This window comes from Eumetopias jubatus, unplaced genomic scaffold (genome assembly GCF_037043125.1).
Source record: "Eumetopias jubatus isolate StellerSeaLion01/CBP00866 unplaced genomic scaffold, mEumJub1_p1.0 scaffold_8, whole genome shotgun sequence".
In the NCBI taxonomy this organism is placed as follows: domain Eukaryota; kingdom Metazoa; phylum Chordata; class Mammalia; order Carnivora; family Otariidae; genus Eumetopias; species Eumetopias jubatus.
The window spans coordinates 16,292,527-16,317,125 of NW_028274814.1; the positions used below are offsets into that span (position 1 = coordinate 16,292,527).

General features: G+C 36.0%; 1 protein-coding gene across 1 annotated transcript in view; it reads right to left on the reverse strand.

The window, feature by feature from the left end:
* PLXDC2 (plexin domain containing 2) overlaps window positions 1-24,599 on the reverse strand; it is a 468,788-nt gene that overhangs the window by 85,976 nt on the left and 358,213 nt on the right. Inside the window, exons 10-12 of the mRNA XM_028114162.2 lie at window positions 11,636-11,696; window positions 5,132-5,282; window positions 3,415-3,453 (exon numbers count right to left, since the gene is read on the reverse strand). Of these exons, the coding sequence (XP_027969963.1) occupies window positions 3,415-3,453; window positions 5,132-5,282; window positions 11,636-11,696 (251 nt within the window). The remainder of the gene's footprint in view (window positions 1-3,414; window positions 3,454-5,131; window positions 5,283-11,635; window positions 11,697-24,599) is intronic.

Genomic DNA, 24,599 nt, shown 5'->3' on the forward strand with positions numbered 1-24,599 from the left:
TGAAATTGAGGAAGACACAAAGAAATGGAAATCGTTCCATGCTCATGGATTGGAAGAACAAGTATTGTGAAGATGTCAATGCTACCTAGAGCAATCTACACATTTAAAGCAATCCTTATCAAAATACCATCCACCCTTTTCAAAGAAATGGAACAAATAATCCTAAAATTTGTATGGAACCAGAAAAGACCCCGAATACCCAGAGGAATGTTGAAAAAGAAAAGCGAAGCTGGGGGCATCACAATTCCGGACTTCCAGCTCTATTACAAAGCTGTCATCATCAAGACAGTATGGTCCTGGCACAAAATAGACACAGAGATCAATGGAAGAGAATAGAGAGCCCAGAAATGGACCCTCAACTCTACGGTCAACTAATCTTTGACAAAGCAGGAAAGAATGCCCAGTGGAAAAAAGACAGTCTCTTCAACAAATGGTGTTGGGAAAATTGGACAGCCACATGCAGAAGAATGAAACTGGACCATTTCCTTACACCGCACACAAAAATAGACTCAAAACATTGAAAGACCTAAGTGTGAGACAGGAGTCCATCAAAATCCTAAAGGAGAACACAGGGAGCAACCTCTTCGACCTCAGCCGCAGCAACTTCTTCCTAGAAATATCGCCAAAGGCAAGGGAAGCAAGGGCAAAAATGAACTATGGGGATTTCATCAAGATAAAAAGCTTTTGCACAGCAAAAGAAACAGTCCACAAAACCAAAAGACAACCGACAGAATGGGAGAAGATATTTGCAAATGACATATCAGATAAAGGGCTAGTATCCAAAATCTATAGAGAACTTATCAATATCAACATCCAAAGAACAAATGATCCAATCAAGAAATGGGCAGAAGACATGAACAGACGTTTTTCCAAAGAAGACATCCAAATGGCCAACAGACACATGAAAAAGTGCTCAACATCGCTCGGCATCAGGGAAATCCATATCAAAACCTCAGTGAGATACCACCTCACGCCAGTCAGAATGGCTAAAATGAACAAGTCAGGAAACGACAGATGTTGGCAGGGATGTGGAGAAAGGGGAACCCTCCTACACTGTTGGTGGGAATGCAAGCTGGTGCAGCCACTCTGGAAAACAGTATGGAGGTTCTTCAAAATGTTGAAAATAGAGCTGCCCTACACCCAGCAATTGCACTACTGGGTATTTACCCCAAAGATATAAATGTAGTTATCCAAAGGGTTACATGCACCCCAATGTTTATAGCATCAATGTCCACAATAGCCAAACTGTGGAAAGAGCCAAGATGTCCATCGACAGATGAATGGATTAAGAAGATGTGGTATATATATATAATGGCATATTATGCAGCCATCAAAAGGAATGAAATCTTGCCATTTGCAATGACGTGGATGGAACTGGAGGGTATTATGCTGAGCGAAATAAGCCAATCAGAGAAAGACATGTATCATATGACCTCACTGATATGAGGAATTCTTAATCTCAGGAAACAAACTGAGGGTTGCTGGAGTGGTGGGCGGAGGGAGGGATGGGGTGGCTGGGTGAAAGACACTGGGGAGGGTATATGCTGTGGTGAGAGCTGTGAATTGTGTTAAGACTTTTGAATACAGACGTGCACCTCTGAAACAAATAATACATTATATGTTAAGAAAAAAAGGAGATAGTAGGAAGGGAGAAATGAAGGGGGGAAATCAGAGGGGGAGATGAACCATGAGAGACTATGGACTCTGAGAAACAAACTGAGGGTTCTAGAGGGGAGGGGGGTGGGGCGATGGGTTGGCCCTGTGATGGGTATTAAAGAGGGCATGTACTGAATGGAGCACTGTGTGTTTTATGCAAACAATCATGGAACACTCCAACAAAAACTAATGATGCGGGGCGCCTGGGTGGCTCAGTTGGTTAAGCGACTGCCTTCAGCTCAGGTCATGATCCTGGAGTCCCTGGATCGGGTCCCGCATCAGGCTCCCTGCCCAGCAGGGAGTCTGCTTCTCCCTCTGACCCTCTTCCCTCTCGTGCTCTCTATCGCTCATTCTCTCTCTCTCAAATAAATAAATAAAATCTTAAAAAAAAAAACCAATGATGCAATGTATGGTGATTAACATAACATAAAAAAAGTAACAAGAAAGTTAAAAAAAAAACTTTGCAGATCAATCAAAAAAATAAAGAAAATAAGGTAACACCAACTTTAAGACTTATGTTCACATGAAACTAAGTAGCATCCTGCTCTGAGAAATTCTAAACTGGGGGATTGTTAAAGTACCTTCAAGTGCTAAGATTTTAACTTATTTTTAGCTTGTATATATGGTCATCTGTAAAGCTATCCATTCACAGGTTCAATACATTAATAAGGAATGAATGAAATAAAACACTATGGTACAGACCCAAGACAATGGATAATTGATATAATAATGATTATGTGAAGAGGCTAAGCAGCTTATCTTTCAAATGGATTGATATGAAATTTAAAGATGCATACATTTTATCATAAAGTCACTTAAGAAAACAAAGTATTTGTTACTTAACCTAGACTGAGTAAATTAGACAGTATTCTTTTCAATTGCTAAAAGAAAAAAAATCCCTAACAATGTATACATTGGATTTTGACTTACTTAAAAAATCAGCTGGGGCTGCCAAAGTAAAACTGAGTCTAGATCAGTATCACAGGGTGCCACATTTACATAAAAGAGGTTGCTAAGAAGAGGAGCACCTGCCCTTCTTGAGCTGAATAAATAGTTACTGATAAAAAAAAATCTCTTTTATCAAGATCCAGGAAACTATGATAGCGAAGCACATATGAGCTAAAATAGTTTAATAGAAAAAGAACTTTTTAAAAAATTTTAGGCAATATCTTTCACAGTCTTCTTTTAGTAAAACTTTTCTTCCTCAAATTTTCAAGGACCATTATAGATATCACTAAATTGTGTTAGAAAAATGTGAAGTATGTAACTACCTAAATGTTCTTTTTGCATGTCTAATTTTTGTCCCTTGCTTCACATAAAAGATAAAAAGGCCTATAAAGTATATTTCCATATTGATCTAGTTCTTAATTTTATTTATAAAGAATGTTAGTAGTCAACTTAGGTGGGAAAAACCCATTTGAAACCAATACCTGCACCATGCAGATACCCTATATACAATTAAACCAAAGAATAGTGCAAAAAAGAAGAGAAAGATGTGTGGATAAATTTTCACTTTATAATTGCTCATTGGTGTCCTGTTGTTTTTATAGGCAAACATGTGGATTAGAATTTCATTCTGCTATTGATACCATTTCGATTTTCAAGCCAAACAATAAATTCTTCCCATGTTAAATACCAACAGAGACTGAAATATAACTTCACTCTATATTAGAAGCCCACAAATCCTTTCTCATATTTAAATGATTGAAATGAATTAGTATCTAAGGATATTTATAAAAGAAAAAAATCAATTCCTACCTCCATTATCTTTTAGATGTAGTGCTATCTTCGTATCATCTGGAAGAGAAATTCAAAGTTATTGTAACAAAAAAAAAACTTAATGGTCCATAAAACTGATGACCAGTAATGGTCTACTAATGCCTTAATTATAACATGAATAGATGTCAAAATCTTACTCAGTTAATTTCTAGTGCAATGAGAGCAAAGTGCTAGTTTACATAGGTAGTACTAAAATTTCTTACTAAGATTGCAAGATCAACACTTTAGTAAAGTATTATAAGATTCTTAAGATCTTGAGAAAAGTACAGTTATAATTTTAACTTAAAATGAACTTATTTTTAACTTTTGAAAATGACTTATTGCAATTAGACTCTATAGTGATGGCCTTCATTATTCATTTTAAAAAATCAAGATCAGGAAATTCTAAATTAATTGGAAAAGTAAAGATCTGTCAATATTTATGAATTTAACTTCAAAAGTTAAATGCCTATCCATTGCTAATAAATATGACCAAAATCATAAATGAAAAGATCTTGCCCATAATGAATAAAATAAACAAATGAACATGCCTTTTTTTTTCTTACTTCAGTGGTTATATTTTATTCTAAAGAGTAGGATTCAAACTGAAGTAATATTTTCATGGGGTAGGATTCAAACTACAGAAATATTCCATAGGCTATATAACAACACAAAATAATATGGATTAAAATACAACATTGGTTTTAAAAGTAATAAAATGTATTTAACAGCTGTCCCCATCTCATTTTATAACTTTACAGTTAACTTTTTTATATTTATTTATTTGAGAGAGAGAGAGAGAGAGAGAGAGAGAGAGAGCGAGCATGAGTGGGGGGAGGGGCAGAGGGAGAGAGAAAGAGAATCTCCAGCAGACTCCACACTGAGTGTGGAGCCTGACTTGGGGCTTGATCCTATGACCCTGAGATCATGACCTGAGCTGAGATCAAGAGTTGGACGCTCAACCGACTGAGCCACCCAGGTGCCCCTCAAGTGAATTTTTAATGTCCAATTAAATTTCAATTAAAAGCAAAAGTTTCAAGTTTAATTTATTATTCAAATGAAAGCAAGGTTGATGACCATAAATAAGTATGACCATTTTTTCCCCTCAAAGCTCACTCTTGGCCAACTAATCTCACATTTCTCCCTAGTGGTACCATTCAGAATATATGGTTATATTTTGGCTGATATACCTTCTTCCCCCAATGAGTTGTGCCCATGAATCAATATTCTCTAGTACTTTTGTCTTCCCTGGCAGAGGAAATGGTTTTCAAAGACAATTTCTGTGACACACAGTGCCCCTCTATAGATTATAGACCAACATATCTTATTGTCTGTATTTAGGTAAATATAAGAACTGCATATAAGTAGAATCATCTATTTTCTCTATATGCATTTTGCCTTTCTCTCCTGTGACTGAAATGTTGAATTCAGTTACAACAAAATTTAGCAATATAAAAGGAAGTCTATATTTCTTTTTTAGGGAGGACAAATAGCCAGAATCATTAGTAAAAGCTAAATCTTAATAAAAGACAGGGTACATTAAAAGAATCCCAACACATATTTTTTATTCCATAATAATTTTGTCTTTTCCCCTTGAGAAATCCTTTAGAAATCCAGTTTGGCAAGGGATAACTTTCCCTCTGCAGAGCTACTCCAGTTCATGTCAACACAGTGACTTTCCCTTCTTTCAGAGAAAGAGCAAGAATACCTAGAGTACCTTCTGTGGGCAGGCTGGTGGGCACCTGGGATGTCACTGCTCTTCTGGTGGTCGTTAGGACCCTGAATTTTGTGGTTGTTGCTTGTACAGTTGTGGTGGTTTGAGAAGAACTTTCCATTGGCTCTGTGTTCTCACACATCTTCTCTTTGGACTAATAAGAGAAACAAATGGGTAAACAATTTAAGAGCGATTGTACATGCATTTTAAAAAATCACATCAAAGAAGAGGAATCTGTTATTTTTGTATAGGACAATACTTGTGGGTTATAAGAATTTACAAAGTATACAAAATAGATGAGAAAAAATTGGATGCAGCGAAGCATTTCCACCTTCAGATTTTCGGATTTCATCATTTCTGCAGTTAACCTTTCATATTACTCTTTATCTTGCCCTAAATTTTATATCGATTTATTTATAAGAGACATGATGTCAAGAGGGAGAAGTTCATACAAGAAGCAAAACGTGTGCAAAAAGATAAGATTTAAAACATGGTTAGGTATGTGGAGAAAGAATGCATTTCAAACCGATTATGCTAAATGCTCCATATTACTTTATTGTTTCAAAAATAATCCACCACAGGTTGAGAGAATATTTAAAATTTTTGTTTTCTTTTATGAAATATTCAGATCCACCCAAGCAAAAGATTGAATGACCCTCCTGTAATCACTTAGCCTATTTCTCCCTAGCAGAGCTCGACTGAAGACACCAGGAAAAGACGCATATTTTATTTTTTATTCATAGCCCACAAAATTAAATCCTATGACCTTCACCAGCAACAATCTCCAACACCCAAACTTTTATGGTTTAGAAGCTGGTGTTTATCTCCACCTCTTTGTTCTTCAAAGGCCTCCATCCCTCTGGTAGGTCTTAAGTAGAGGATAGCTAGTCTGTACCTGGGTGGTACTCATCCTGCTTTTGAAAATTATTATTAAATAAATTCCTTTCTGAAACTTCTCTTGTCATGAATGAAGTACAATGCGCTTATTACTAGTTCAGCAAGAGCTCCTCAGATGGCTTCCTTTTTCACTAATGGAATATGACACAGGTTTCTTCCCCACTTCACCTCCCAATATCCTAGGGGACAAAGAAAACATCCCACATTTTCTCAGCGCAGTGGCCTAACCTAATGATCTCCTTGCTGACCCCATGTCGTTATCACCCTCCGCAGCCTGGACCTCACAGGCAGTTGGAGATACTTTTCAGTCGGATTCTGCTTCTCCCTTGACGAAGCGGAAAGCCCAAGTACAGTATTTTTCTCCCTTCAATCCCCCTTTTCCCCAACACTTCAACCTCTCTTTCCCATTCCTTCAAATATCTTGCCCTGTTTTGTTTTTCCACCTTTTCAGGAAATCCCCAGTACCAAATGAAGTGAAAAAAAAAAAAAAAGCCCGTCTTTTCCCTGCCCTGTGACGAAGCTAGGAGAGGCTGGAGATTAATCACGCAGCCCCCGCCGGGGCGCTCCGTACGTTTACCTCCTGCGGCCGCAGCAGGCCTTCCGTGCTGCTTGGCGACACTGCCTGGCTTTGCTGGTCTCCCCTCCCACCATCCTCCAAATCAATTTCAAACCTCCCCACTCTCCTGAAAATTTATAATCCCATAATGCCTCTCCCAATCTTACCCCATGGGCTTGCCTTTTATTTCCTTGATAAGAGTCATCAGCAAGAATTCTCTACGTTTCTTTACAAATCAGCATTCTTGCTTGAATCTGTACGGACTTATCCCTCTTTATTTCTGTAATCACGGATGGGCTGACTCAGTCTTTATAGCTATTCTCTCAACCTCTACTGTGGCGCAACTCCGCCCACTTTTTCAGGTATCGTAAACTTGCTCATTTAATACATCCCTTCTCTTCAAAATGTTTGCAATCTCAGGTTTTCCACTGCCTTGTTCCCCATTAGCGCTTAGACACACTCAATCATGTTCATGTCCTTCTCTTCCACAACGCATCCCCACATTCCCGACTTTTCCTTCCATTCAGTCAGAGATTGGTCTGCCTCGGTCTTCACAGACTCCCACTTCCCCCACCTATGGAAATCTTGTTATCCATTACCAGTTAATTGAAATTTCTTATGCTGGTGGTTCTAATATTTTCTTAGGCACAAAATTGTCTATATTCTCCATATCTCACAGCATGGGGCAGAGCTGTCCACTTTCTAGTTTTGGGTTCTGTGACACACTCTCTCAATTTTCTGATAGCTTTCTACAACTTCTTTATTTCCTGTTATGTGTTGGTAGTTCTTATAGATCTTTCTTGACTAATCTTTTTGCTATATGCATTCTCACTAGCAATTTCCACCACAGACATGATTTCAATTCACATCTTCATGCCGATTTACATAAATCGATAGCAACAATACACATCTCTCTCATGGATTTCTGACCCAATATCCATCTTTTGACTTAACTTATGCATGTGGGTGTCACAGATATCTCAAACGCAGTTAAGTCTCGAATGGAACTCATCACATATTATTCTCCTGTGTTTCTATTGTCAAAGACCAGTATTAGCAAACACCTTGATGCTTAACCTAACATCCTGGATTTGTTTAGCTTATAGCAGCAAAGGCAGATTAAAGACTCTAAATGGGCCTCCTTCTGCAAAACAAGTAGATTCTAGATAAAATATGAATTTTAATTTTTTAAAAATTTTATTTATTTATTTGAGAGAGAGAGAGCACAAGAGGGGTTAGGGTCAGAGGGAGAAGCAGACTCCCCGCCGAGCAGGGAGCCCGATGCGGGACTCGATCCCGGGACTCCAGGATCATGACCTGAGCCGAAGGCAGTTGCTTAACCAACTGAGCCACCCAGGCACCCAAAATATGAATTTTAAAGCATTACTAGAATTTGCAGGAAGCAAAGAAAATCTCCAAGGGTACCTTTCTATTGTCTCTCCCCCAAAACAAAACAAAGCAAAAGCTGTGTGCTGTGGAGTAGGAGTCATATACATTAAGCCAGGTAAAAATGCAGGATTTGCCCAGAGGGCAAGGAATGTTAAAAATCAATATTTCTTCAAGGAGATCAAGCCTTGTGCCAGCAAGTAGATGGGGAGATAAATCTAAACCTCTCCTCCCCATATGAAATAGGGACATATGGTACACCCTAAAATTCCCAGGTTCTCATCATCAAACATTCTGTGGTGGAAAGTACCATCTACTTAGGTCCTTGGGATTCTCATGGAATAGGATGAAATAAAAATGCAATTCTAATTAAAGGACACAAAAAGAAACACACAAAGAAAAAGAACACTGACAAAGTCAGCAAAAACAATGAACAACATATTTAAACTACCAAAATCTTTAGATATTGTGATCATCCAATGTAAGATACACAAAAAAGTTGTATACAAAATATTTAAAGAAATGAAAGGTGAAATTTAAAAATGAACTAGTAACCCTGACTACAAAAATGTCTCGGCAGATTTAATAAAGTGTAAAATTTAAATTTTAGAAATGAAAAATACACTTTTTGAAATTACTACTTCAATGGATATGTTAAATAGTGGATTAAATGAGATGAAGACAGAATTAATAAGCTGGCAAATTGATCTGAAGAAACTCCCCAGGATGAAACACAGAGAAATAAGAAGACAGATGATATAAAAGAAGACTTTCACAGTGCTCATTTCCATTCAGCTGCCTACCTACTGATCATTCCTGCCCCCCCCCCCCCCCGCCCCGCTCTGTGGTCACCACTACCCTACCCACTGATGCAGGCCAGATCATCAGCATCATTGGCCTGGGTTATAACTACAGTCAACTTCTTGGCTTCTTGCATCATAACCTATTATTCACCCATAGCCAAGGTGATTCTTCCAAAAGGCCCTGATTAAAAGCCTTTCCCTTGCCTTTATTTCTTTTTTAATTAAGGTATAATATATACACAGAGCAGTATATTAGTTTCAGGTGTACGACATAATGATTTGATATTTTTTATACATTGCAAAATGATCTCCACAATAAGTCTACTTTACATCTGTCCCCATACATAATTGCAAAAAGTTTTTGTGTTGTTGTGATGAGAATTTTTAAGATTTACACTCAGCGTTTTTCAAATATGCAACACAGTATTATTAACTACCATCACCATGCTGTATGTCACATTCTCAGGACCTATTTATTTTATAACTGGGAGTTTGTCCCTTTTGAGTTCCTTCTGCAATCTCACCCACCCTAACCACCCACCTGTTCTCTATCCATGAATTTGGGTTTGGGTTTTGGTTTTTGTTTTAGATTCCACATATAAGTGAGATCATACAGTTTTTGTCTTTTCTGTCTGACTTGTAGCATAATGCCCTCAAGACCCATCCATATTGTGACAAATGGCAAGATTTCCTTCTTTTTATGGCTAAATAATGTTCCGCTGTGTGTGTGTGTGTGTGTGTGTGTGTGTGTGTGTGTGTGTGTGTGTGTGTGTACATTCATACATATACACCACATTTTCTTTATCCATTCATCCATCAGTGGACACTTAGGTTATTTCCGTATCTTGACTATTGTGAATAATGCTGCAATGAACATGGAGGTGCTGTTATCTTTTTGAGTGAGTGTTTCATTTTCTTTGGCTAAATACTTGGAAGTGGAACTGCTGGATCATATGGTAGTTCAATTTTTAATTTTTCGAGGAAACTCCATTCTTCCCTTGTTTTTAGGATGAAGCCCAAACTCCTTCAACTTGTTACGTTTGGGGCTCTGTTCACCTCATCAATCTCAGTTCTTACCACTTGTCTTCTCAGCTTCAGTTGCCCTTCAGGCATCATCTCAAATATCTCCTCCTCAAGCAGACCTTCCCTTATGCTACTTAACAAGACCACATCCTTATAGTTACTCTCTGCCCATGTCCTTCTCTAAATGCAGTCCTTTGTTCAGTGGTCTAGCTTCCTGCTGGACACACTTACTCCATTTTTACATTATCCATACTTAGAATAATACATAGTAAGTGTCCATATTAGGATTTGCACTTATGGAGTAAATTCTTTTTTGCACTTATGGATCTCACAGGATTAGAAAGAAAATTTTTTGCACTTATGGATCTCACAGGATTAGAAAGAAAATTTCACTCTAATTTTAAGCACAGAGGATGGGCAGGAGTTGGTGACTTTATTTTAATAGGAGGATAAAATTGCTCACCACAAAGCCACTAATATTGACAATTTAATTACAAAATTAAAAGGAAACACTGAATATTGAAGATACTTGACTCTGAGCTCCTTGGGAATAGGGGGTAATTTTTATTTTTTTTACATTTTTGTAATTTCAGTGCTTGACACATTCCACAGAACATGATAAACTCTCCACAGAAAAATTTAGGAGGGTTTAAAATATGATGGCTTCTTCTCTATTTCTTTGGTTCATGGTGGGCAAGAAAATTAAGATGACTGAATTACACTTTTGATCTTTACACAACTACAGCTGTTCAATTTCAACATTTCCATTGAAGTAAATGTGATTACATGAAAGAAACATCAACCTGAAAACACAACCATGGCTCCAGCAATATGTTTTAATTTTGAACGATGTTGTTCTGTAAGTGAAGTGAAATAGATCAGCGTATATCACTGTTAGTGTATATCACAATAATCCCCCAAATGTCAAAAAGTTGATTAAAGCTGCACTGGCAATTCTGCACTTAAAATTCAAGTATATTCTCAAAGATGTTTTTCTCAAGATATTTATAGGACATCATAAATAAAAACTTAATTTTTAAAAAGGTTCTAATAACCATTGGTCTCCCAGTAGTTTTAAAGAGAGCACTTTGACATGATTTGTGTTTCCTGAATGAGAAAACTTGTATAATTGTTAATAGTTTTCATTTAAAATTCATACCCTAAAACTTAACACAGGCAGAAAAAAGGCAAATACTTTTCTTTGTGAACCTAATAAGATATCTTTATGGAACCTGAAATGACAGTGTAAATGCAATTCACTAGAAAATTTTAAACAGGATAAAATTGTCCTGCAATTGCATACACCTGCTTAAATCACTTCATTGCATCATTGTCTCCATCATGTTTGTCTTGGGGTTACTGTTTCCATGTTATACCATTTCTAACTGATTTTATATCAGTTTGCTGCAATTAGTCTTTTCCTCCATACTGTTGGTTTTGTTACTTGAGCAAAAAAGATGAACAATGGCTTCTGAGATCTTAGAAAAGCAGCAAGTGTTTAAGAGAACCGCCTTTTGCTTGTAAAATTTGACTTCTGGTTCTATTTCCTAGCCACACACCTAACTCTGCTACCCTCACTGCCCCCCTCCCCACCATCTCCCCTCGCCTCTCCCTCTTCTTCTCTTGGTAATGTGGGGGCAATAACAGCTCTGAAGTCCAAGGAAGGGTATGAGAATAAATTTAGATAATACAAGTAAAGAGTTAAGCCCAATGTGTGGCACATACTAAGGGCTCGATAATTGCTGGATATGTTTGTTAAATTAGATGCCATTTTCATTAAGATGTAGTGACTCTATAGAACAGCTTGGTCCCAGAAGTCTCGTCATGAGAAAGCACATGTACCTCTTCAGGGCATCCACTGTCCACCCAGTCCTGCCGATGGCGATCAAATCCGCTGGAACATCTTCAGAGAGGACACATTGCAGTTCAGAAAAGAAAGTAATGGGGTGCAGAGTTGGGGGTGGGGAGAAATGAAAAGAAAAAGACTGGTAAGAAGTTAATTCTCAAATTTTCAGTTTAGCACAACATAAACTTTCTTTTATAGAACTGTTAATTGGGGCAGCAGTGAAATATTTACAGTGTGGTGAGTAACAGCTCACTCCTTAGGTAGGCACGGTGTTAAGATCACTCATGGCAACAAATTACTCCACTGATGCCCACTACATGGTGCAGAACACCTGGGTCCCCAAGCAAAGGTAAGGCCAATTGTTTTTCTATGAAGTTGGTTTTCTTTTTACTCATACATTTTTTTCTCATCATCAAAACAAATGGGTATAGACAAATTGTTTGCAGGTATCATTTTTTTTTTTTAGGATTTCAGATCTCTTTATTTGTTTTCCTTATTTTTTAAAAAAAATTTCAGACCCATAGGCACTCAAACTCTATTGTGCAGTAAAGGGTTAACTCAGCAGGTTTGGGGTGTTCAAACCCTCACATTCCAAAGAAAGAGCTGACCCTTGTCTGGTTCCCAGGAGATAACCTCCAAGCCCTCGGAAATATCTCACCTGATAAGAGTGGCTTTGTATATCTTGGATGTAGGGCTATGCAAGATCGTTTATGCTAACAATATGCTTTATGCTGAATGGCTGTTTTTATTCACCTGGATACTAGGGCCATGCTATAACAGTTTGACCTCTTGGAGGGGCTAGGGACTAGAGATGAGAATAGTCATAAAGAAATTCATATCTATCTCTCTGACCCTCAGTCAAAACTCTGGACACCAAAGCATGGGTAGTCTTCCTTGGTTGGCAACACTTGGTGTGTGTTTTCTCAAATTGCTGTTGGGGGACTTAGGTGCTATCTATACAACTCTACTGCGAGAAGACAACTGGAAGCTTGTGCCTGGTCTCTTGTGGACTCTACCCTATGTATTTTTCACCTTCACTGATTTTAATCTGTATCCTTTTTGCTATAACAAATGGCAACCTTGAGTATAACAGCTTTTTGGAGTTCTGGGAGTCCTTCTAGTTAATTAGTGAACCCGAATGCATGCCTGTGAACCCCTAACATCAGTATGCCTAGGTCATCTCTAAATGCTCTAAATCAGCAAACACTGGCTTAATAAGATATTGTTCAGTCCTACTGTCTTCCTTGATTGGAATAATTTTCTACCCTCCTTATCTAACCAGCTATAGTCCATTTATATTTTTAAGGCCCAGAAATTACTACCTGGAGTCCATTCTATCTGATAAAGCTTCATAATTGCTCTGATCACATCTTATTTTACTATTTAACCTTTCCCTTTCATATAAAACTTCATGTGCATATGTCTTATTTACCAAACTTGATTGTGAACATTTAAAAAAAATTTTTTTTAAGATTTTATTTATTTGACAGAGAGCATGAGCAGGGGGAAGAAGCAGAGGGACAGGGCGAAGCAGGCTCCCCGCTGAGCAGGGAGCCCTATGTGGGGCTCCATCCCAGGACCCTGGGATCATGACCCAAGCCGAAGGTAGATGCTCAACCAACTGAGCCACCCAGATGCCCCAACTGTGAACGTTTTAAAGTTAGGACTGGTATCATATAAAGTCATACCTAGTATATCTAACACATAATTTCTTTTTCATACTAGAAATTCAAAATATTTTGCTAGTCTGTTAAAACTAAGGATTTACACAACCCTTGAATTTTAATAGCTAAGTATATATTTACATATAATATATGAATCTATATTGATGAATATTAATATAGATACCTATGTATTTTTCAAAATTAATGGAGGTCATTCAACTTTTGTCTTATATTTTCTTATAGTAGTACTTTGCAACTTTTTTTTTTACTTGTTTTGCAATGAGTCTACATGATGACTTTTTCTAAGAATCCTTGCCAGAGATTATGTACCATGGCATGGATGAGCATAATTTAATTCAAGTGGAATGTGAAAACATCTCTACTGTCAACAAAGAAGACCATATCTATCATTTTGCCCAAACATGATCCATTAGAGCTCTGCTATTTTATGCCTACCATCTGTGTTGAATAAACTTAAGTGTAGAATAAACACCAGTGTGTGATCTGGCATCCCAAGTTTGAGAGTCTCCAGTTGGTCAAGGCCATTTCTGGTTACCCAAAGAGATTCTGACATTTGGAGCCTGTTTAATTCCAGATGAGGTAGATGGCTGTTCCCTCCTCTCCTTTTGTCCTTTCAAGTTTGTTTAAATATTGAAAAATGTATTGACATTCCCTTTTGCAATTGATTTTCTAAAAAAAATATATTTTGGGAGTCACCTAATCACAAGTCATTTTGAGAGCTACAAGTAAATAAACGGAACAGATAATTTTTAAAATGCAGTTTGTCTTCACTTACTCTATTCCAGATGTATTCAAAGACAGTGGGAATTAATAACTTTTATATTTTAACGAGACAGTACCATATCTTAAATTTACGGGTCAGCCAAAATTTCATCTTAAGTAATTAGCCCTTTAAATTGTTAAATTAATCCTAGGAAAAGTAGAGAAACAGTGCATTTTGCTTGATTTATTAAATAAGCCCCCAATTATATTGTGTGAAATTAGGTTCCACTGAAAATATGTGATTCGATTAAGTAATTCATTCATTTATTCACAATTGATTCCCTATAAGCTGATCTGCAGTTTCCTAATTGCTAGGGTATGAAGGATTGAGAATGGCAAAACATGAGAACATTTGATTTGAAAACTCATGCATTTTTGTAATGTACAGTGCCTTAGAAAATTAACACAACTGGACGCTGAATTTTTAGTCTTCTTTCTAATTTAGTAATCTGTATTGCATCTGAAAGCAATTATAAACAAAAGGGTGTGTGTTTGTGTGTGTTACAAGTCCCTAAGAAAAAATTATATTATCTCTGAATTCTAAAAAAACCCCAAATATCCCCTTTACGAACACTTTCCTCTCTCCACTGAGCTGCTGCATTATTTTTTCTAAGACCCAATGATATTAGCCATATCATGCTCCAGCATATTGATTTCCTGACATTCTTAACAGCGTTAGCTAAGAGGCTCTCTCCTACACTGGAGTCACCTAGTATTCCTGTTGAAAGCGAATTCATGAATGTAGCTGAATAAGATTCTCTGGCAGTTTGGGTCCAGCAATTTTCACTGTAAACAAGACACTCCAGGTGATTCCTACCACACTGAATTTTAACACCACTGATTTCCTGTATGAAATGTCCACTGGCAGGCCCCTTCCCACCTCTCCTGTCCATCCTCTAAGACCTGTTCTCATGCCCCTTAGTGCCCCTGCCCGAATGTGTTGTGCTCTTTCATTTTTGCCTTTGAACATGCTATTAATTATGTTTGGAATACCTTCTTTGTCTCTAGTTAGTAAATCCAATTCAACTCCAGCCTGTCTCTTCTGAGAAGCACCTCCTTTTTTCCCAGTAAGAGTCAACACTCCTTCTCAAGGCCCCCCCCCCCCCCCGCCCCAAATCAAGTGCTAAGTCTATTATTATACACCGATTGGTTGCTTTTAGCTTATTTTAGACTTGGGAGTACATGGTTCAAAGGGGGGCTGGAATCAAACCGCTCCAGTTAGAATTTTGGCTTGGCCACAAAACAGGAATGAGATCTCAGGCAAGTTATTTTTACTATCTAAGCTTGTTTCCTCATTTGTAAAATGAGGTAAGGGAGGTTATGTAAGGACTAAAATAGTGTTTGGTACATAGTCAACATTTAGTAAATATCAGCTGTTTTTAATACTGCTATATGTTTTTGTAGTATATGTGTAACGGGGTCGACAATTGTTGAAAATGAGTGAGATTTTCATTTTAGAGACAGCATTTTGGAAAATATTTAGGAATTAATTCTGTGTACCATATTAATGTGAAATGTGTTCTATACTTAAAGTCCTTTATCATCACATTTGGGAATTAGTATTACAGAATCTTAGGAGAGAAAAATCTAAGTTGCTTTCAAATGTGGGTCAAATCTTTATGCAGTATTTATAAACACACAGAGATTACGTGGTTTTGTAAATATTCCTCAAAAAATTGATTTCAATAAAGTCTGAACTCTTAGCCACGATAGGTTTCCATTTGTTTTTTATTTTCATGTTATTCCCTTTGTCTCAGCATTACCTAATTCCAAAACAAATTGATAGAGAGCTGTTCTTCAAATTAATTGTACTATTCTCCACTCAGTTTCAATGGCGTGTTGATTTCAAAGCCCCCAGGAGCCATGTTAAGTGAACCCCATTCAATAAGGCAGCCTAGAAAACAAACAATACTCTCCTGGCTTGCAGCATCTCTCCAATTCGGAGACTAAAGTGTAAATTTTGTCTCTCTCTAACTTATCTCAGTTCTATAGGAAGGGTTTCAGAAATACGACTTATTTTGCAAAGGTAATATATTCACGTGAAGGAAGTAGAATAAGTGTTAAAATGCATACATAAGGGTTAAACATAAAGTGCATCTCTGACTGCACAATTAAACACATGTCGTTTCACCATTGAGATGAAATATCTGCAAAAGAGAATTTAGGAAAGAAACCTCACAGAATCTTAAGACTTGGTTAGGAATTAGTTTCTAGATCAGGAGTCAGCAAATGTTTTCTGAAAAAGGACCAGACAGTAAATATTTTAGGCTTTGCAGGCTATATAGTTTCTGTTCTACTTACCTCTGCCACTACTCAAAAGCAGCCACAAATTCCTAAGAAATGGGTGTGGTTGTATTCCAATAAAACTTTATTTACAAAAACAGGAAGTAGGTCAAATTTGGCCCACTTCCTGTGGTCTGCTGGCCTCTGTTCTAGTTTATTATATAAAAAGTAAAGATCTGTAAAATTCTGAAGACTAAGGCAAATACCTCATCAAGGTGTCTCATGATTTAAATGGTTCTTGTAGCCTTATGTGTATTTAACAGGGTGTGTTATCTTAATGGAAAAATCAATTGTTCATTTAGTAAATTTTCTTCTCACAGTCTGCAAAAGTATGAAAAATGATCCTGCAGCATCAAAGAAATGGAAAGATGCTTTAAAAAGAAGCAGAAATATTTTAGATGAGAGACAAGTATAATGATATATAATGATAACCAGCCATGATTATAACTAATAACACATTTTATCATTGGGTAAAATAGGTGATAGGTAGTATGAAACTATAAGATATAAGGGAATTATTTTGTTTTGAAATACTAAAAAATGTAATTGGAAAAATGTTCATAAAATTTAAAATGTTGATTATAATAATTATTCTCAATAAAAAATTAGTAAAACAATTCTTGTTTCCCATATAGGGCATTCCTGTTGTTCCTAATCGGCTTCAGGCATGAGATGGATGACTTCATTTCTCAAACCATTTCTTCTAAAACTGAGAAACCTGATCTTAAAATTTTCCAGAATTTTCGTGCCTGAACCACTCATTACATAGAGCTCTAGGAATGACAGATGAACCTAAGTACACAGTAATATATTATGGAGACGACACTGTAGGACAAATTATGAAATTTTATATCAATCTAATATTCAAGAATGTGAAGTTTATTGTGTCTGTCTTCCTTCCTCCCTCCCTCCCTCCCTTTCTTCTTCCTTCCTTCTTTTCTTCCTTCCTTCCTTCCTTCCTTCCTTCCAGCTCCATGCCCAATGTGGAGTTCAACACAGGGCTTGAACTCACAATCCTGAGATGGAAACCTGAGCTGAAATCAAGAGTCAGACACTCAACTGACTGAGCCACCCAGGTGCCCAAATTTGTTGTCTTTTATTAAAGCTCTTGATGTTAGTTGCAGCTCAGAATCATAATCCAATGCCAATAAGAATAGTTAGCTGCAAAATGCAGGAACTTTGTTTTGTAGATGAGTTTCAGATGGAAAACTGGTTTCAAGTCATCTGATATCCAGAATCTTGTCTTTTATACATGTGGCGGAGAAGGTGTTATCTCAATGCTAAAATATCATTAATTTCATTTCCCACCCAGACTTATTTAATATACCTTTGCTTACACCTATGTATTAATCAAATTGAATCATAACATATGATAGCTTGCTTTTCTACAGTTAATAGTATAGCCTAGACATTTTTCCATGTCCATAAATATCCCTTGAGAGTTAATTTTTGACAGCGTATATTCCATTATACGGCTTTATAAAAAATTTACTCAACCTATGTATGAGAATACCCATGTCATTTAAACCTTATAAAAATATTCATCATCATTCTTTTTGCAATTTGATGGATTAAAAATGATATATCTTACTTTAATGAGCATTTCTTCTATTACAGGTGAGGATAAACTTTTAAAACATGTTTATTAACTTTTTATTTCTACATTTTTAAATAGTGTATCCATTTATTTTCCCTATTTTATTTGACTGGGTTTTTTTGTTTGTTTGTTTGTTTTTACAGGATTTCTATGAACTAAGAGCACAAAATTCTGTTAACTGTATCACCTGTCTATAATTTGCCATTCTATTCTAAATATGATTTTTTTGGTCATACAACAGTTTGTACTTTTACATTGTTGTGTTTGTTTTTCAAACTCTCCTTGCAAGATTTCTTTCTTTGCTTTTTTGCTCAGAAAGGCCTCCACTATTTTGGCATTAAATTTGGCACTACATTTGCCATACTCTCTTCTAGTTAGTCCATTATTGCATTCTTTACTTTTACTTCTCTAATCTATTCTAAATTTATTTTGGTATATGGTGTGAAGAACCAAATCTAAACATACAAATTTTATTAAAATAGATGGCTGAGAGTCCCAGGATCATTTGTTGAATATATATATGTTTTTTAAGATTTTATTTATTTATTTGAGAAAGAGAGAGAGAGAGGGAGAGTGAGAGCATAAGCAGGGTGAGTAGCAGGCTCCCTGCTCAGCAGGGAGCCTGACCAACTGACACAGGGCTCAAGGGGCCCAACTGATGGGGGGCTCCAAGGGCTCAATCAACTTGGGGCTCAAGGGGTCCCAGGGGCTGGATTCCAGAACCTTGGGATTGAGACCTGAGCCCAAGGCAGACGCTTACCGACTGAGCCACCCAGGCACCCCTTTTGAATAGATCTTTACCCATTGTTTGGAGCTGCCTGATTTCTTACATAATAAACTCATATGCTAAGCTCTACTTCTGAAACTATACACTCTTCCATTGATTGCTTTGTTCCTTCTTGTATAATTCCTATAATGATTTCATCATTATAGTTTTTTATAACATAATTTAATACCTAGTAGTTTTTAAGTCTTCCATCATTGATCTTATTTTAAACTTTTTCTTGAGTAGTTTCACTCATTTATTCTTTCTGTGACTTTTACAATCACATTCTGATGTTCCAAATAACAGTCCTATGTGAACTTGGTAGAATTAATGTGGTATTAATTGACATCTTACTACATTCTAGCTTTCCATCCATAAAATGTTTTTTTAGGTGTTCTTTTAAGTGCCTCATCAAACTTTAATTTTTTCCCTTATATAGGGCCTACACATTAAGTTTGTTAGTAATTATTTTATCTATTTCTGCTATTGTTAAAGAGCTTTAATCACTATATTTTCTAAATGGTTATTTCTGACATGGAAAGCTATTGATTTTTGTGTAGTTATTTCGTAACTGGTACCTTTATTTATAAATAATAATGTTGCTTCTCCTTTCCAATAGTCATGTCTCTTATTTATGTTTCTTTTCTCTGTGCATTAATCAGAAATACAGAATTCTATTACATAACAGTAACAATCACATCCTTCCTTTCTTCTTTATTTTAATTGGAATGTCTCTGGGGCTTCAATGTTCAGTATATTTTTTCCATTGTTGTGAAGTAATGCTTATTGTTATGTTAATACACTTCCTTCTATCTCAATCTGTTTTTTTACTTAGGAAAAAAATGTTAGATTTTATAAAATATTTTTTCTTCTATCAAGATGAGCTAATGATCTTCATTACCAGTGCTATTAATTGCATTAATATATTTCTTTAAAACATGGAATGAATTTATTATTTGGCCATGTTTTAATTATTTCAATTCTGTGGGTTTTGATTCCTAACTACTGGGGTTTTCAAAATTCTATAATCATAAATAATACAGGATATCTATAAGTAATCTACAGCTAAGATCACACATAATGATGAAAGAGTGAATGCTTTCTTCCCAAGATAAGAAACAAGACAAAATGGCTACTCCCATCTCTTCTAATCAATAAGGTACTATACAGTTGAAGAGGCAAGGAGAAGTTAGAACCCTAGAAAGTGAAGTTTTGGGAGAATGTCAAATCATTAATTGCTTCCCGCCTTGTGTCTTTCCTATATGAGTGCAGAGTAAAATGAGAAGTTAACACTCATAGCTTGATTAAGTGGCACAAATAAGGCAGCCATACCAGATTATAGAAGAATTAGCAAACAGCTGAGACTCATAACAACCCTCATTAGAGATACAAAGTAATGTTTATTATGATTTTGGAAGGTTGAAAAGTAATGATTTTACTAATAGAATGAAAAAGTCAGCAAAAACCCAAAGGATGTCTTAGGGTTAAATGTTTAGACTTAAATGGGTAAACTTTGAGTGGGGTGAAAACTGAAGGCTACTAAAAAGATTAAAGTTGAGGTATTCCTCTTTTTAAAACCCTGAGATGGTACATATTACCACATGAAACCAGGCATCCATGGTCATAGAGCATTTGTCAACATAGTCAGTTTCAGAACTAATCTGCTCTAGGATTTGAAGAGGAGAGTAGCTGTTGGGGTTTCCTTGGTGCTTTCCCTTCTATGAGATCTAACCCACACTGCCTTCTGAAGGAAGTGCCAGGATGGAGGATTATCCTTCTTCCAAGTGCAATCAAGTTTACAGCACCTAGCCTGAGGACACAACATTTGTTATCCAATAAAAGTTATACAGTTAGAGATGAAGTCTTCAGTTTACCTGGGGCTATTAACACTTAAGATCAAACTTGTTATCCCAACATTATGAAGATAATATTTCTTCATTGACTGATCGTAAATATGTCTTTGGCAACTAATATAAGTCTGGCTGAAAACACGTTTTAACAATTTGGTTCCTTATTTATGAAAGATTTCCAACTTCTTTAGAAACACCATAACTTTTAAAGAAGATAAATGATAATCTGAGGTTGAGGAATGGTAATTGAAGGAAGACTGTTAAGACAATTAAATAGTTTTATTTTGTTTCTTCCAATTATATATACATGAATAAGATGTTACACAGTTTTTACTTTAGGAAAGGAAGATTATATTATTGGTAAGTATTTCTAAGAGTGAAATTAATAATTTTACAGCTTTTAAAATGTTATAGTTGTAAAATGAGAATTCCATGCAAAAAACAATGTTATTTTCCACCTAACTAAATGTGCAACTTTGGGGTCTTGTATCTGGGCAACATATTAGCACATCCTGAAGATACTGGGAGCACAGCCCCTTGTATCACATTAGAAAAGAAAACTTCCCTTGCCATACTCAATTCTCTCTCTGAATCCGGGCACTAAGAGTAATGGAGTCTCTAGACTTGAATTAATAATTAATAACTTGGTTAATAATTTTCAACAGGCTACTGGGCACTTTCAGAAAAACAAAACAAAACACTGTCTCATTTAATATGGGAATATGGGGAAAAGAAAGGAAAGGAAGTCGAGGTTACAGTGTTGGAGCAAGTTAATAGTTGACATGTGTTTAAAGATGGTCAGTTATGTAATTCTCACTCCAGCCTGGCAATATTCCTCACAATTATTTGCATTTGACTACTGCAAAAACTTAAAGCTATTTTATTTAGTGAAAAGCACTTGAGTTTTAGAATTGCATACATAAAACTGGATTCAGGTCTTAACTCTGTGAGCCATAGCAAGTTATTATTGGAGATTCGGTTTCTGTAAGATGGAGATTGTAAAATCGACCTTCCCTGTGTTTTGGTGAGAACTAAACAGGATAATATAGATGAAGCGCTCTTTTGGTGTTTGACATAGTAGGTGCTTGATAAATGTGAGTTATTTTATGCCTTTTTAACCCTCCATTGCACTTAGCACTGGTCAAAAGTGTTTACTGAAAAAATAAAAAGTCATTGTAACTGAAACTGAATCAGTTTCAAGGCTGAAATCTATGATATTCTCCAAGGCCTGACCCAGCTTCTTTAGCCACAAAAGCAAAGGATATTGAACAAAGAGGAGAAATCTTCTCTTTTTGATGAATGAATTTTTTTCAGAATCTAAATATTTCTTGCCAAGCATTCAACTTTGCTATCTTGTTACAACAAAAGTGAGAGTTGAATCTTATGGTAAAGAAAAAAAAAAAAAAGATTGCTCCTCATGGCTGTGAGCCGTTAAAGCTAACAGTCACAAATAAAACTACTGCATGTTTAAGGATTCCAATTTTTGATACCCTTTCTTAAAATCTCTTGACTTCATATCAAGTGTTATACTTAAATGGCACCTTCAAATGCATAAAAGTGGACAGAGCAGTGACTTTTACTTTGAGGTTGGCTCAGAAAAAGGAACATAAAGACTTATGGGTTTAGGTGTGCTGTGAGCCTCGGTAAAATGCTATCCTTTCACCAATAAATTTTTATTCCATGGTGCTCAGATTAATGGCTCCTGGTCTTTCAGAGTTGTCTGCCTTCCTGAGGAACATCAACGATGCATGAATCAAGTCACCTCTGTTCTGCCAAGATAACAAAGTTAGACTCTGGCAAGGAACTAGAAATCCCTTTGATGAGCCAATTATCTCATCAAAAAAAGAGGTCTTTGTCCTAATTTAACTTTTGATGTAAAACAGCTTCAGAATTTTACTGAGAATGCTGACATTTGCAGAGAAACAGATGAAGATGGCATTTCTAGTCTCTCAGAGAACCATAGCATGAACTTTACCCCCGTTTTGAAACATAAACATTTAGGAAAGGACTATAAGGGATACAAGAGACCATTACATGTGTCACCATCTTTTCAGGAAGAGTAACCAATAATCTGATCCAGACAACTCCATGTCTCTCTCTCTTCTGTCTGTCTCTCTCATTGCTTAAGAGATAAAGTGTTTCTAATCACAGTAGATTTGGGTCCTTGGAAATGATCTTCAGAAAGAATGGTTGGATTAGGAAGGTTAGTATTTCTAACTAGGAAAACCTGCATTAATCACAGATTTTCAAGCTTTGCCCAGAGTTCAGGGTTTGGTGTTGCAGAGGCCTTCAATGACTGATGTCCTGGGTGAGAAGGAGATGGAGGGCATGGCTGTGAACCTCCAGCCAGATCTAATTTTATCTGTTTTGTATTTGGAGTTTCATTTTTCAAAAATGTTTCTCCTGCTTGAGAAGAAAAAGGTTGAAAATCATTTTATTAAATCATTTGTACACCTCACCCCATTAATTAATCTAGGCTGGTTATCACTATATTTTACAATGTAATTAAACCTTTCAGACAAGTACTATGAGCTCATTTAAAATATGATAATATAACATTGACAGAAACTCCAAGAAGAGAAGTAGTTTTTTCTTTTTCTCTCTGCATGTGCCTAGAAGATGTAATTCAAGGCATTATAATGTCAGATTATAGTGCCTGACCAGTAGAACACTGTTTCTTAAGAGATATCTGTTTAATGATTTTTTTTGATAATGCACATTTATTCTTCAAAAGATATTATATTTGTGAAATAACTTTTCTAGGATCTGAGTTAACATAGAATACCTTTTATACACATGTAGTGGTCCATATTCGTTTACATTAATCATTCAACCTTGAAAAGAGTCATGTTCCCTTTCATCACTTTATTTTGATTAAAGAACATTATATGTCTCCATTTGTATCTTCAGCTCATGGTAAATTCAGGATCATCTTCTAAAGTCTTAAGAGTGATAATTCCAAGTAAAAGTAAATTGATTTTCATGGAAACACTTCTAAGACTTCTAGAGTTTGTTTCAATGATTTTCTTATTCTTTTAAAACTACATGTGAGACAATTTTGAAATATATGTATGTGTATATATATATATATAGAGAGAGAGAGAGAGAGAGAAAGAGAGAGCTTAGTTCAAGTGTTCTCTTGAAGTGTAAGTTGTAATATCAATGCTTAAAAAAATACTATGTATATTTTTAGCAGTGGTTTTTGGTATATAAGGCTTTATTTTCTTTTTAAGTTTTTGTTATTCTCTCCTCATGGTAAATCTGTGAGGTCACCTGGAAAGGTCTGTTTCTAAGATTGCACCAGCTCCTTTTGCAGATTACCAACAATGTATTAGTAAATTCATTTCACTTTAGGGAATGATTCTGGTCATAAAATAGTGTTCTGCTTCCTTATTTCCTTGCTTTATTCTACATCAGATTTGCCAGGCATATAAAAGATCAAATTACTAAATGCTAATTCTATTAGGGTTTTATGCAGCTCATGTGTACAAATGTTCTATGTCTTATTAAAGGCAGCAAAAAAAAAAGAGAAGGATTTTAAGAATTTGGGTGTAAAGCAATTTTCTGCTTCATAAAATACAGTTAGTGTCACCTTATGTTAACAGCAACATTCTTGGATATGTGGTTTTTCTCTTCAGATTTGCTTTTAATGAAACTGACTTAGTATTTCAGAGCACACCCCTTTAAGACAGATTTAAAAAAAATATATTTATAGCAAAAGCTATACAAACAAATGCAGAATGATATCTAGACCCGAATCTTCACGTTATTCTCTCAGCTCACAAGATCCATCAATTTGGTCTTCAAAATTTTTTTTAGTATTTATTTTTACACACTATGATGTTAGTTTGACCTTGTCATGTTAGTTTGACCTTGTCCTTCATTTACTGCCTGCTGTTTCCTTAGGTGACAATCATTAGAATTATCTGATTTATCCCAGTGTTGCTGTTACTTCAGTGACATAACCAGATAGTCGATGTTTGCTTCCAAGATAATTTATTCAGAATACACATTTTA